The 13,904-nt window shown below is 69.4% G+C and overlaps 1 protein-coding gene across 4 annotated transcripts in view; it reads right to left on the bottom strand.

Annotated features, from left to right (window-relative positions):
- Positions 1–382: 382 nt before the first annotated feature.
- The window catches only part of DOK7 (docking protein 7), a 33,462-nt gene continuing 19,940 nt past the window's right edge, over positions 383–13,904 (bottom strand). For 2 of the 4 annotated variants that reach the window (XM_059065985.2, XM_059065983.2), the window contains 7 exons: positions 10,528–10,647; positions 8,618–8,734; positions 7,080–7,777; positions 3,538–3,580; positions 978–1,097; positions 604–830; positions 437–523 (listed from right to left, as the gene is read on the bottom strand). In XM_059065985.2, the coding sequence (XP_058921968.1) occupies positions 694–830; positions 978–1,097; positions 3,538–3,580; positions 7,080–7,777; positions 8,618–8,734; positions 10,528–10,647 (1,235 nt within the window). In that variant the 3' untranslated portion in view covers positions 437–523; positions 604–693. Of the gene's footprint in view, positions 524–603; positions 831–977; positions 1,098–3,537; positions 3,581–7,073; positions 7,778–8,617; positions 8,735–10,527; positions 10,648–13,904 lie in introns of those variants that run through there. The other 2 variants (XM_067036773.1, XM_059065984.2) reach the window with 2 other exon arrangements.

The raw sequence follows: 13,904 nt of genomic DNA on the forward strand, positions 1-13,904 counted from the left end.
CCAGACTCCCATTGGCCAGTGGAGCGGGGACACGCCCACCGGCCCGCTGAGCCCCGGAAATGCCCTACGACCCACCAAGGCCACAGGGAGAGCCCCACCCAGCCAGCAGGGGTCCCTCCGTGTGTCCAGAGGCACGTGGCACGAGCCCTCACCCTCAGGAAAGAACTGGCCGGGTCGACAGTGGAACACGAGTGATTTTAAACCATTTACACAACTAACTAAATGGGTCCCAAGAAGCGGGCAGTCAGCCGAGCGCGCGAGGGCCACGCCATCCAGACGCAGGGCAGCGGTGACCCAGAGGGGACAGCGGGGGCCCTGCAGAGGGCGACACGTGGTGGGGCCTGGCCGGCTCCCCCATGGTTGGGGACATGCGTTTGGCTGGGACACATCGTCGTCACCGGGCCGCCGCCTCCAGGGAAGGCGAGGGCAGGTCGCATCCCAGGACCGGAGACTGCTCGCCAGACGCCGCCTCAGGTCCACCTGGAGCCGCCCGACACCTGTCCAGGTGGCCCCTGCCGCCGGCCTGGGGACCAAAGCAGGTGTCAGAGGAGCGGCCAGGAGCCGTCCACCCGCCCCCGCCCCGGGCCCGGGCAGCGCGCCCACCCTCGGCTCGGAGCCTGACCGCGGGGACGCAGCAGAGGTGCCGCGGGGCCGCTCCCTCGAGCCGACGGGTCGCGCCGCAGTCCGGCCGCCTCACCGCGGGGTCCCCTTCCGCCTCCGCTCCAGCGCCGGCAGCCGCTCCTCCCGGGCCTGCGCGTGCCGGGCGCCCGCCCTGTGCGCCGCCTCTGTGGCCACGATGTCGATCTGCGCGTAGCGGGAGGCGCCGGCCCCTGCGAGCAGCCCCAGGTGAGCCGGCGGGGCGCACCCAGCCCGCGCACCGGCCGGGGCCTGAGCGCCGGCTCCGGGGCTGGGAGTGGTGCCCGCGAGCCCCTGGCCCAGGGCCGATGCGCCCGGGGCTCAAGGCCCCCGGGACCCACCTCGGATGCCCGCGCCGGCCTCCTGGAGCTGCAGGCCCAGGTAGTGCAGCTGCCCTGGGGGGGAGGGGCTGGCGGGGACGTTCACATATGTGGGCGCCTCACTGCACGGCCTCTCGGGTCCTGCGGGGAGAGGGGCTGTGAGTCCCCAGGCGGTGGCCGAGGCTGAGCTGAGCCCCTAGACTGTTCGGGAAAGAGTTCCCCGCTCTGCCCACCCCCCTCACGCGTCCCTCCCTGACCAGGGTGCCCTTCCCCCCACAGCGGGCTGACCAGGGATGCCCCCGATGGCCCGCTGGACACACGTCTATCTTCAGCCCCTGGCCGCCCACCCTCAAACATCCCTCCAGGCCACTTCCTCCTTGGCTCCCGGGTGCCCCGCCCTGTCCACGCCCCGCCCCTCCCCCTCGGCTGTCCTCCCGGCTCACCCCGTCTGCTTCCGGGACCCTCTTCGGACCCGTGAGTCCCCACAGAGCATGGTTCCCTGAGCGCAGGCCCACACTTCCATCCACTGTGACACCTCCTCCAGGGTGGCCCCAGGCACTTCAAGTCCCCTCCCCCATCCAAGAAACTGCCCCCCGCTTCCCCCATTTCCTAGAAGTCGATGGTTTCACTCAGCAAATGCCAACGGGGCTCCGGGCAGGTGCGACAGGAGCAGGGCTGGGGCCCCAGAGTGCCTGCATGCATACCGATCCACCTTTCCCCACCTGCCCAAGAGCGCTGCCTGCTGGGCCCTGGTGTCCCACAGGGAAGGACCCCGGCTGCAGGAGACCGGGGTCAAGACCCTGCCTGGCCGTTCACCGGCAGCCGAACCACGTGGGGTGGGGGGCCAGAGCCATACCAGAGGGCAAGAGCCCAGTTCCTCCCGCCTCCCCGAGGGCCCTGACTCGCGGTACAGCCAGGCCTGGGGACTCGCACAGATGCACCTGGCCAGCTCCCTGCCCCAAGGGATTCCGGGAGGGAGGGCTCAGCAGGGGGGTGGGACCAGGTGGGGGGTTGAAGCTCCCACAGGACAGCCTGTCTCTGGCCACCTGCCCGCAGGTCCGGGGGGGCTGAGCCCGGGAGGGTCCTGGCTCTGCCGGCACCGGGCACTAGAGAGCCAACCAGCCTAAGGGGCCGCAGTGGGCAGACCCTACCCCACTCGCTGCCATGTCCTGGCACAGGGCACCACCTTCTGGAGGCCCGCACCTGCACAGAAGCCTGTCACCTCATCCCTTTACCGCCCCAGCAAGGCCAGAGGGGGTCCTACTTGCTCAGTGGGGAGACTGAGGCCAGAGAGACCCTGTATTCCCAAGTCAGCCAGCCTGGTGGGAACGGCCAAAGCTGGAGGTGGGGACGGCAGCCAGAGCGGGCTGTACCCGGGGCTGACCTGCGGCGACAGGGAGGGAAGGAGGAAGGCTTCTGCTGGACACAGACCCTCTCCCGTGTAACCTGAGATGACACGCAGAGGTGCCCAGGGAGGCACCTAGACCGGGGGTCCAGGGGAAATCTGGGCAGGCTGCCTGGAGAAGGGGGCACATGCTGAGGGGTGAAGCTGAGGAGCGAGGGGCGGGAAGGCCTGGTTGAAGCTGGGAGAGCCCATCAGGGGCTGAGACGGGGCTGAGAGGAGTTTAGGAAGGGGGCCCGGCCCCCTGAAAGCTGAAAGGAGGGCTGTGGCTTGACCTGAGGTCACGTGGACAAGCTCCCCACGACTCAGCAGCTAGTTTTAGGGCTAGATCTGCATTTTCCATAGTGGAAGCAGGAGAGGCGGGTGGAGGGTTCTGGGCAGCCCAGCATATCCAGGGTCACACCAGGCAGCACAGGAAGGCTGCTCCGTCCCGCCCCTGTCTGACCCTGCATGCCCGTGGCCTTGCCCTTTCCCTCCTGCGCCCTCCACTCTGCACGGGCCTGGGCCTTGCTTGGCCCACAGGGTCTAGCCCCAAACGGGCACCATGCGCCTCTGAAGAGGAAATAAAAAGGTCCCGCCCCAGGCTGGAGGTGGCCTCTACTCCACCGAGAAAATGAGGCGCAGAGCAGACCCCAACCTCCAGCCACGCCACCCGAGGCCAACCTCCCCCGACTTGCAGCCTCTCCTGGATTCCCAGGCCCTCCCCTGCGTCAGAGCCAGCATCTGCCCAGCTGTCACCTCTGAACGGGGCTTCTCCAAGGGGACCCCGCGTGTCCCCTGGCTCCCTGCCTGGGCTTCCTCCCACCAAGGCCACCAAAGCCCCTGCCCATTCTTGGGTCCCCGGAGCGTCATCACCTCTATTCTCGGTCACCTGGAGGACAAGGCTCCCCTTAAAGACTGCGGCTCCAGGCCGGTGCTGACCCTGCCCGCGCGGACCGCGCAGCGTCCCGGGCAGGCTGGCTGCGCTCGGCCACCAGGTCCTCCGCTCGCTGCCTGGCCCCATCCCACCTGAGCCAGGGCTCGCCCGGCTGCACACTGCCCCCTGATATCCGCTGCCACCCCCTCCCCACTGTCGCCCCCCGCTGTCTTATCTGGCACAGACTTTCTGGCTGGGCTGTGACCGCGGCCACCGTGACCCCACGTCCCTTGTCCCGAGGCTGTGCCAAAGCCAAGGCCTACCTGAGTGCATCACCGGGAGCCCAGGGGCTGAGGCAGCAGCTCCCTAGACCGAGGAGAACACAGGTCAGTCTGTCCACCCAGCTCCCGCTCACCCAGCACCCAGCCCAAGAGCCAGGGTGCCGCCCGAAGGGCCACCCGCCGGGGAGACCAGCCCGGGGCCCAACTCCTCTCCACGGGTCCCTGCCCACCGTGACACCCACAAACCCATTTGGGATGAGGCGCCGGCAGCTCGGGCCTCCCGGCCAAACCTGGCCCGGCTGCTCTTGTCAGGGTTAGTGGCCGTGCGTCACACGCGGCCAGCTGAGCGGCAGGGTCTGTAGCCACGAGAAGACGCACGAGGGCTGTCACGTCAGCCCTGGCCCCGGGCGCTGCCGGCCTGCTCTAAGCAGGGCACCCCGCTTAAGCCACTCCTGGGGGCCCCGTGAGATGCGTCAAGGCGCCCAGACCGCAGGGTGGCCACTCGGAGGTGCCCGACTGCAGGTGCAGAAAGGCCCCGAGGAGGAAGGGGGTCGGGGGGGCTGCAGAGCTGCGGGCGGCGTCTGCCGGCAGATTGGGACGGAGGAGCGGTCGCCCGCTGCTGGCACATTCACTGCTGCCCGAGCCTCCGCCTCCCACACCCAGTAGGAGATGGGCCAGCCAGGGCCAGGGGCACCTCACGGGAAACGGTCCAGCATCCCCGGCGCTTCTGAGGAGGGCAGCCCGGCAGTGGGGTCTCATGGGGGGGCTGCGGGCTGGAATAGGCGTGCAGAAGCCTGACCCGCTCTCTGGGAGGTCAAAGGTGCTGCCCCAACTCAGGACACAGCACCTCGACCCTGGGCCCGGCCAGGCTGCCGGGCACCTGGGCTGGCCTAACCCATCACCTTGTGGAAAGGCGCCCGGGCAGGCCTGGGGACTTGGGGAGGGCGTGTCTGACCTCCAACACCTGGGACAAGGGCCGAGCGCCCTCAGGAGCCCCCATCACTGACTGCTCAGAGCCCCAGCCACAGACGGCACCTGCTCCGCCGGCGGCGAGCCCTGCAGACACAGCCTCAGACCCAAAGGATGGAACCATGTGCTGCGGGAGATGAGCAAACGCGGCGCCTCCTGTCCCCTCCCCCTGGGCGCCAGGGAAGACAGGCGCACTCTCTTGGGGGCTAGGCCCTCCTCCCGAGCCGCCCCATCGCCTCCCCAAAGGGCCGTGGTGGTCCGTGGCCACTCCCATGGAGGGCCCCTCCCTCCTCTGGGCCCAGGCCCCTGGCCACGCCCCCCCCCCCCCCAGCCCAGAGCCTGTCCCCCGCTCCGGAAACTTGCTCCGACCGCGCCCGAGCCCTCACCTGGGCAGCCCACGGTCCACCCCTCCCGCCTCGCCCCCCAGACGGCTCTTCCCTGAAGTCCCAGCCATCGACCTCGGTCCAGGAGACCAGAGTTCACGGCCAGGGCGGCCGCACGGGCCAGGGGCAGCCCAAACGCGCAGCTCCAGCCCTCCCTGGCTTCCCTTGGCCGCGGGGCCTCCACCCGCTCCGGCGGAGGAGGGAGGGCCGTCTGCGGGCAGGGCCCGTGGGAGCGCAGCGGGGCTAGGCCTGCAAGATGCGGGCTCCGGCCGGGGCGGCCGCCCAGGCCTCCAGGGCCGCTCCCCAGAGCCCGCGGTGCCAGCACCTCCCGGCCGCTTTCCTCTGCAAGCAGGCTGGTGGGTCCCTCTGGGGAGGCGACGGTAGCAGTGGGTCGAGCCCCGCTGACAGGCAGCCACTGAGCACGCGCACATACAACGTCTCACCGGGCCCCGCGGGGCCCAGGCAGGCAGGACTGTTGTCCTACCTACGGAGGAGGCTCAGACAGGGGTAGTGAGTTGCTTGGGGCCACCCAGCCGGCGGGCAGCGCCCCAGCTTGCCTTTCCCTCCACTGCGGTGTTGCGGGAACCTGGCCAGAACCCCGATCCTCAGCGTCCGCGGGGACCCGGGCCCCCCGGCTCTGTAACGGGGTGGTGAACAGGCTGAAGTGGGTGTGACGGGGTAGGACGTGGCTTCCCAGGATGTGCAGGGGGACCCTGATGGGGTCCCTGGAGCCCTGCTGCCCACGTAGGGGAGACCAGGGGTGGGGAGGGTGCTCCAGGCTCAGAGCCGGGACCCTCACTGGCCCAGGAGGTCGGGCCTGTGTCCGCCTGTGTCCACCCTCACTGGACACAGGGAGCCACCTGCCTGAGCCGAAGGGACCACTGCGGACGGCCTCGTGGTCTCCAGTGAACGTGTGCACACGCATCACCCAGGCCACACGCGCGCGCGGGCACACGCATACACCCGGCACCCAGGCACAGAGCACGCCACACGTGTAACGCGCGCACACAGGACTGCACGCGCCACACGCAAGTCCGTGCAAATGCACGCACTGCACGCCACGACACGCATGCACGTTACACGTCACGCGCGTGTGCACGTCTCGCGCACAGTACACACGCATGCAAACGAAAGCACTCGCGTGCACACATCACACGCTGGCGCACACGCCACACGTACGTGCACACGTGCACGAGGCCTGTGTGCTGTCTGGGGCTGCTCTCCTTGTTCACGCCTCCAGCGTGTTCAGGCCGAAGGCTGGACAGGCAGGCGAGGCCTCTCCCTGCTCTGTGACCCTCGGGCCAAGGGAGGCTGAGCCCCTGGGTTTCAGAGACAGTTAAAGGCCCCACAGGGAGGGCCAGGGTGGGAGGTGGACAGAGCTGGCCACGTGGAAAAGGACAAGACGGTAAGAAAAAACGGTTTTATTTCCAGTCTAAGAACGTATTACAGACAGTGTCAGGTTTCAGAAACGTGAAGGGCGACAATCGGCTTCAGCCAACGGTGAAGGTACAAAGCGGAACGGCTACAGGCGAGCTGTGTGCGGACGCAGCCGGCTGGAGCCCAGATCGGACGGACACGGGCCTCGCCTTCCACGGGGCGACGGGGAGCGTAGCGCGAACGGACAGAGCAGGCCACGCAGCCAAAATCCATGCAGGCGAGCGCGACGCCCGGAGGCAACCCACCGGCGGTGCCTGGGGCCCCCGAATGCGGACGGACAGCCCGAGCCCCGCATCCTCTGGTCCTGACCACCAGCCCGTGGCTCAGCCAGGAGGGCGGAGGGGGGCGCCCGCCCCTCCCCGTGGAGCGCGCAGCTTCAGGAAGCGGCGGCTGTGAGTGAGCCGTCGGGGTCCCGGGGTCCCAAGAGCCCGACCCCCAGCAGCCCCCGGGGCCTCCTGAGCCTCAGCGTCCCCCCGCAAAGGACAGGCCACCTGTGCACGCAAGCAGGCGAAGCCCCTCGGACGCACAACGCGACGCGCAGGGACGTTAGTCTCAGGCTCCTGTCTGACTTGGGCACCTGGTCCTTGGGCTCTGCTGCCCCCGACCCGGCCCCCCACCAGCCTCCCACCTTCCAGAACGCACTTCCAGCTGCGTCCGTGGCCCTCCCTGCAGGCTGGACCCCCAGGCCCCCAGGCCGCCCCACCGAGCCCAGTCCCAGCTGCCCCACGGCACAAGGGCAGCCCCACGAGGGCACCACCCACCCCGCAGCCGCCGCCCTCAGGGAGGGGCATTTACCTTCAGTCCTCCGCAGACGGGACACGCAGAAAAGAGAGCCAGAGGGGGCCCCGCGTGGGGGGCGCCCGCTTCCCAGGGCTCACCCGGCCCCGACGCGGCCTCTGTCGCCTGCCCCCGCCGTCGCTCGCCCAGCCAGCCGGAGGGACACCCCGCCGACGGCCGGCCGCCCGAGTCCCCGGCGGCCCCATCGCTGGCACTGCCCTGTGTGGCGGGGGGCTGGTCCCGGGCCGCCGGGCGCAGGCTGCGGGGCGTGTCGTAGTGGGGCCGCGGCGCAGTGGGCACCTGGTACTCGGCCGCCCCGGGGGCGCAGGCACACAGGCTGGGCTCGGGCGCCCCGCCTCCCGGCAGGCTGAGCAGGGAGCCCAGCTCGTCGGCCCCGCGCCACACGTCCAGGCTGCTGCCTGCGAAGGACGAGAAGCTGCCCGAGTAGGAGGAGTGGCTGCCCGTGGCGATGCCGCTGTCCGAGGAGCTCTGGCGGCCGACCTCCTGCAGCTGCCGTGGCCGCAGCGGCCTGGGGGGTGGCCTCGAGGCACCCGCCGCGGCCTCCCCGGGGGCCTGGGCGGCCGCCAGCCCAAGACCCTCCGACGACACGCCCGCCGAGGACTGGGACGGCTCTGGCCACGGCGCGAGCCGGCTGCTGGCGCTGGCGTCCGAGTGGCTGGCCTCTGACGACGAGCTGGACAGGCTGCGGTCGTCCCCTGAGCGGAGAGTCGGGGGCTGAGACTCCTGTGGGGCTCAGGCTGCCCGGGGCGGGCTGGGGCGCCTCGGTGGGAGCCGAGGTCTAGCCCCCCCCCCACGCCCCCGCCCTGCTGAGGGCCTGTGCTCTCTGGTCTCCAGTCGCCACCCTGGGACGGCTGACCCACACCCTGCCTGGATCTCCACGCCCAGCGTCACCCAGGACGGCCCCTTCGCCCACGCCAGTCCCCTCCCTGCCGTCCCCCTGGGAACCAGACGTGAGCCCTCCTCCGGGAAGGTGGTGGCCCGTGCACGCCTGAGCCCCCGGCTCTAGGGGCCTGGACGGAGAGGCCGCCGTCCCCACTCCGCAGCCGTGGGACCGGCGACGATCCCACAGGACAGAGGCCCGCAGAGCTGCCCCGCCTCTGGCCCAGGAGACCCCGGTGCAGCCCCCCACCCACCACCCCCGGGAGCTACAGCGTGCCCTCGAGGGGCTGCCGGCCCTTTCCGTCCGTCCGCCCGCCCGCAGACCGCAGCGGCTGAGGGGCCTCGCTCCCGGCAGCCAGCACCGCTGAGCCTTCCGTGTGGGCACAGACGGTGAAGTCACGGCCTCGCCAGGCCACACCCAGGCGGCTGGGAAGGAATTCAAACCCGGCCCGCCAGCCGGCACCCACGGTGGCGCCACGCTCTCGGGCAGCATCCAGGCCGGAGCTTAGTGAGCGAGGCATCACGAGTGAGAGAACGAAGGGACACGCAGAGGGAGGGCCAGGAATGCACGAACGGGAGCCGGGAGCTTGCCTTAAAGGGGCAGCCCCGGCCCCAGGGCCGCTGGCCCTCCCTCACGGCCCAGGCCGCGGCCTTACCTGCGCTGCCCGGCCAGCCGGAGTGGGAAAGGAGGCTGAGCCGCTTCTCCAGCTGCAGGGCTTCCAGGGCCTCCTGGGCCACTCGCTCCTCCACGGCGGGGCCCCCGGGGCTCAGGTCTGCAACAGAGAGGACAGTCAGTGAGGAGGAGGCCCCAGCCCTGTCCCCACGGCCCACCCACTGCTCGGGACATACAGTTACCCCGGCACCGCCAGGGCCGTGTGGACCCCGGTCCAGTGGCAACCCCACGACAGAGCCCCTGGGAGCCCCAGCCCCTCCCCGCGCCAGCACCCCGGCTGCCAGACACCAAGCTCGGGGTACCCAAACCGCCCCCGTCCAGGTGCCCGGCCATCATCCTGCGTCCCGGGACCAAGGACAGCCACCCCCGACCACCAGCAGATGTCCCGTGCCCCAAAGCGGACACTCCCTGCAGTGGCTCAGGACACTCACTCCCTCCTGCTGCTGGTGAGGCAGCAGGACGCCGGCACTGGACGAACCCACAGCGCCGCCACTTGCCCTCCCCGAACCTCACAGCCTTGACTGCAGAACGTGGGAGCAGAGGCAGCGCACGCCACGTGCCAGGGCACCAAGATGGCAGCACACAGGACGTGCCTGGGCAGGGTGGGCCCCGAACCCTAGCTTCTCCCCCTCCCCCGCCCCACCGTATGCGAGGCAGGTCCCGCCTCTGGGCCTTGGTGTCCAAGTGGGTCTGGCCGAGGAGCGGTCAGCTTGAGAAGACACCCCCACATCTCAGAGCGTTAAGGCTGCTGACCCAGCGGAGGCCGCATCTCAAGAGTCCCCGAAGATCACAGGCTTTCAACACGACACCGGCCAGGCTCAGCGAGCAGGGGCCCACCAGCCCGTCCACACCCCAACCGTCCACACCTGCCCCATCCACGCCCCGGCCCCCTTCTGACCCCGGCCACCCACACCACTACCTGCGGCTGCAATGCGGGAAGCCGCCAGCAGAGGCCGCTGCCGTACCACCCAGCAGAGCTCGGGCGGCGGGGCTCTGGTCACAGGAACTGCCTCCTTCCTCCCCAGCCCCGCCCCCACCCGGCCCCCGGGCCCACTTCGGGGCTTGCGGGGCTGAGGGGCGCACGCTGGGAGAAAGGGGACCTGGCACGTCGCCAGCCCCTGTCTCCCTAGGAGGTCCACCTGCCCCCGGCATGGCTCTGGTGTCCATGCGAGGGGGCCACGGATGTGAGCTCACTGACCACCTGCTGCCCGGCCACAGGCCTTGGTCTCCCACCTGGACACGGGGACAGGCGCTGCCTCACTGGGGCGAGGGCAGCATCGGTGACCCTGGGTACCGCCCACCCGGAGGGCCCCGGCCAAAGGAAGCTGGGATGACGAGGACCGGCCTTTGTCCCTCCCGTGGGCTTGGGCCTCCCCGTCCTCCCCGACGGGAGGGCACACCTCACCCTGTGGGAGGAAGTGCCCAGGTGGCGTGGCCCTCCGCGGTCCGGCGCCACCCCCGGTCCAGGACTCTTGAAGAGCAGTGTCCCAGCCACAGCCAGGGAAGTGGGAGAGAAGCCCAGGCGAGCTCACGCAGCCCTGGCACCTACCAGCCCGATGCGCTGAGACCCCAGCTCACAAAGCCACTTCCAGCCCGAACTCCGGCTCCCACGGGGCCGGTCCTGACCCCGGCGACCTCGGGCTCGGGCCCAGCCCAGGGCTGGGAGACGGGCCGGCTCGGAAGGTTTTCGGGGTCCCGGGCTCGGGCCTCTTGCCGGTCCACGCGGTGCAGCTGCAGTAATTGTCCCAACCGGAAGCCTAGGCCCCTGGGTGTCCCAGCAGCTCAGACCCCGTGGAGGAGGGGCCGTGCCGGTGCGAGCGCCGCCGGGAGCCCGAGATCGAGCAGCCCACCTGACCCTCCCGCCAGGCCAGGCTCCCCAGCTCCGGCACCCACCTGGGAGAACAGGCCGCAGCCCAAAGGGGCCCTTGGTCGGGGAGATGCCGCGGACGATGCAGTCGAAGAGGAAACTGATCTGCTCTCCCTCGGCCGAGGACAGGAAGAAGACCCCGGCCCCTGCAGAGGGAGGACAGACCCTGGCGTCAGCCTGGCCAGAGCCCGGGCCGGCGGGGCCCCTGCGGGGTGGGCTCAGGGCCGCTGGGCGGGGACTGCCCACGGAAGCCTGAGCCCACCCGTGAGACCTCCCGCCGAGCCCTGCGGTGACGTCCCCACGGCACTGTGGTCCCCACGGCACTGTGGTGACGTGAGCCATCCGGGCGGCTCCGGCCCCACGCCGGCCCTCCCAGGCCTGAGGGCACCATCCCGGCCCGAGTCCGGGCACCAGCAAGGTGGGAGAGGACGTCCCGCCCACCGGTCCCGGGCTGTCAGCCATCCCTCGTCTCCCGGGCTGGTGTGGGGGGCTGGGGCGACTTCTGGAGGATGGCGGTCACGGAGGAGGCCGAGGAGGGCGTCCCGGCCGCGTGGAGAGCCCAGCAGCCCCTCCTCCCTCCGGCCCGCGCTCCTCCGAGGGGTGGGCGGCGGGTGCACATCCAGGAGGGCGGCTGCGAGACCCGGTTTGCTCACCGGGGCTGTGGTGAGGGGAAGCTGGCAGATCGCAGGCGGTGGCACGTGCCCTGCAGACCAGGCAGCCTGGCCCAGCGCAAAGCCCCTCCCCTCTTCCCGGGCTCGTTTTCTGGGTGCGGGGGCACCGGAGCCCCTGGTGCGCAGTTGCGTTGCGAGGCTGAGATCCAGCCTCAGGGCTCCCACCCACAGGGGTGATAAAAGACACGTTTACGTACTGAGAGACGGGAAGGTCATCGTGGCTTATACACGAGCTCACCTGAATCTGACGCTGGCTAAAAGAGCCTGTTTGTGGTCCATCAAATTGTACACCTGCTTTACTTATTAGACAAAACGGCACGTCGGCCAGCAGTAAAGACTGTCCATGTTAAACGTAAAGATTAAATAAACGCCCCTCCTCCCGCGGCACCGGGGCTGCCCCTCCTTCAACGGTAAGCCTCCCTCCCAGGTGCCAAGGCCACACTGACTCGCGGTGTACGTGCTGGTCTGTGTTTTTATTTTTGTTATTTTTTGAAACCTTGAAGAGATGTCACCCTGACTTCTTTGATGTTCTTTGTTCGGACAAGATATAAAACTGTGCTGAAAACCCCGCTTTTCTGGAGTCACCTGGGAAGCAGGTTTCCGGGCTAGTCCTCAGTTTGGCCCAAATAAAACTCTTTTCTATTCTTATTATTGATGGTTTATTGATTATTTTCGTTGACAGAGGGGAGGCCCGGCTGGGATCCCAGCCCGGGGGGCTCGGGCGGAGGGGGCACGTGGGCCTGCAAGACGCCAGGGCGCAGAGCGGCCGCGGGGCCCTGCGCTGGGCCGGCGCGCCGCCAGCGTGAGTGAAGTCCCGCGGCCGAGTGAATGGGGACGCCGGGTGGCGGGGGCTGGACGCCCGGCGTGGTGTCACCACGCAGGAATCCCTGGGTGCCTCGCCCTCCTCCTCCTCCGAGAAAGGCCCGCTCCCTCTGGAAGGAGGGTGCCCGGGGGAGGCGGGGAGGCGGCCCGCTACACCTGTCCCGGTCGCGCTCCCGGCACCGAATCCCAGGGACCCAGGCCAGCCCCACACGTGGTGAGGCCGCCGTGCCCCTGGGTGGCCACCGGGGCCCAAATCGGTGACGCGCCTGCCCGAGAGGTGAGGAAGCGGACGCCCAGAGAGGGACCACGTCCTGGCACCACGGAGCGTCTGAGCCGACGCAGAGCCAGGCCCACCCTGGGGGCCCCAGGGGCACCCACGAGGCTCGCCGCCCAGAGGGGCTGGGTTGGGGGGTGGCCCCTCGCAACCTAGAACTCGAGCCCGGGACCTTGGCCGACGGCGGGCGGGCGTGGAGGAGGCCCCGTCCCGGCCACCCCCGCTCCCCGGGGCCAGGCCTCTAATCCGGAGCTTACGGTCAGCTGGCAGAGGCCTCGGCACAGTCAGTCCCCCGACTATAAAAAACCACGTTACGGGGGGAGCGGAGCCGGTGGCATTCCACGGGCGTCTGTGAGCTCCCGAGCCTGGGCCGGCCGCCACCCGGCTCCGCGGCGGCTCCAGGGGCTCCTGTGGGGGCACGTGCGTCTCTGAGGGCCCGCCTGAGCCTCACAACCGAGGGACAAGGCCTCCCGGACCCAGCGGCGACCTCTTGCCGGGCCGTGGCTCCCCTCCCCACCCCAGGCTCTGGCGGCAACAAGCTCCCTAAGTGTGCCCGGCCCGCCCGACACACCTCCCCGGGGCGGCCGTCCCCCTCCACGTCCCCCTCAGCCACCCGTAACACCCCTTCGCCTGTTGAGACTCTGCTCGGGTAACATGGCCTTTCCTGACCGCTGACCCCTGACGGTTCACCCGGTGATGCTTTCAGGGGACACCTCCTCTGGGGCAGACCCCGCGATGCTTTACCTCCCGGGTCTGATGCTGTCCCGGCTGCCAGGCCCAGCACCTTGAGGCAGGACCACTTCTGGGTCATCCGCAGTCCCCTGTGTCTAACCCAGGGCCAGGAGCCCAGGAGACCCCCACGCTCAGTGTGGATGGAAAGGGGGGTGTGGAGGCAGCCAGGCGCCCTCCCTCCCCAGGGAAGGGCTCTCCGCACTTCTTGTTTGCTTGTCTGTTTCGGGGGAAGGGAGGGGAGGGGAGGCAAGCTAGGGCCTGGACCCGTTTTGCCACATTGTACCAGTGTGGTCACTGCCACGACGCTCCCCGTGCCTCCTCTCATCCACGTCCGTGAAGCCTCCACCCCGAGGCGGGGCCACTCCCCTCTCTGGGCGTCTGCGCCACAGGAAGTAACCGAGGGACGCTCCTTAGGGTTTGGGGCCGAGGCCTTAGGGGCTGGAGACCCCCACGTTTGACCTCTTGGAACCAGCCACCCTGTGAGAAACCCGGCTGTCCTGCTGGAGGGCGAGGCCCTGGAGGAGAACTGAGGCGTCCCGGCCAACAGCCAAGCACCAGGGCCCCAGGCCGTGCCTGAGGCCACCCACCAAACGCCACTGCCCGAGTGACCCCAGTGCACGCTGCGGATCCTCAGGGGCGCAGCAAAACTCGCCCGCGTTATAAGTAACCCCAGTGGAAAAGCATCGTGTTCAACTCAAAGAGTCCCCAGCCGTGAGAAAGAGAAGCCTTCCTTCAAACGTTCAATGAGCCCAGTTACATCCCGGCCGATTCCCATCTGAAGTTAGTCCTTAATCTCCAGCGTCCAGACCTTTGTCACTGGACCCTATTAAGAGCTCAGTCCCCAGCTCCTCAGAGAACAAGCATTCCACCCTTTGCTGACAAAGACCCCACGGTGACGTCCGGT

This window comes from Kogia breviceps, chromosome 6 (genome assembly GCF_026419965.1).
Source record: "Kogia breviceps isolate mKogBre1 chromosome 6, mKogBre1 haplotype 1, whole genome shotgun sequence".
Lineage (NCBI taxonomy): Eukaryota > Metazoa > Chordata > Mammalia > Artiodactyla > Physeteridae > Kogia > Kogia breviceps.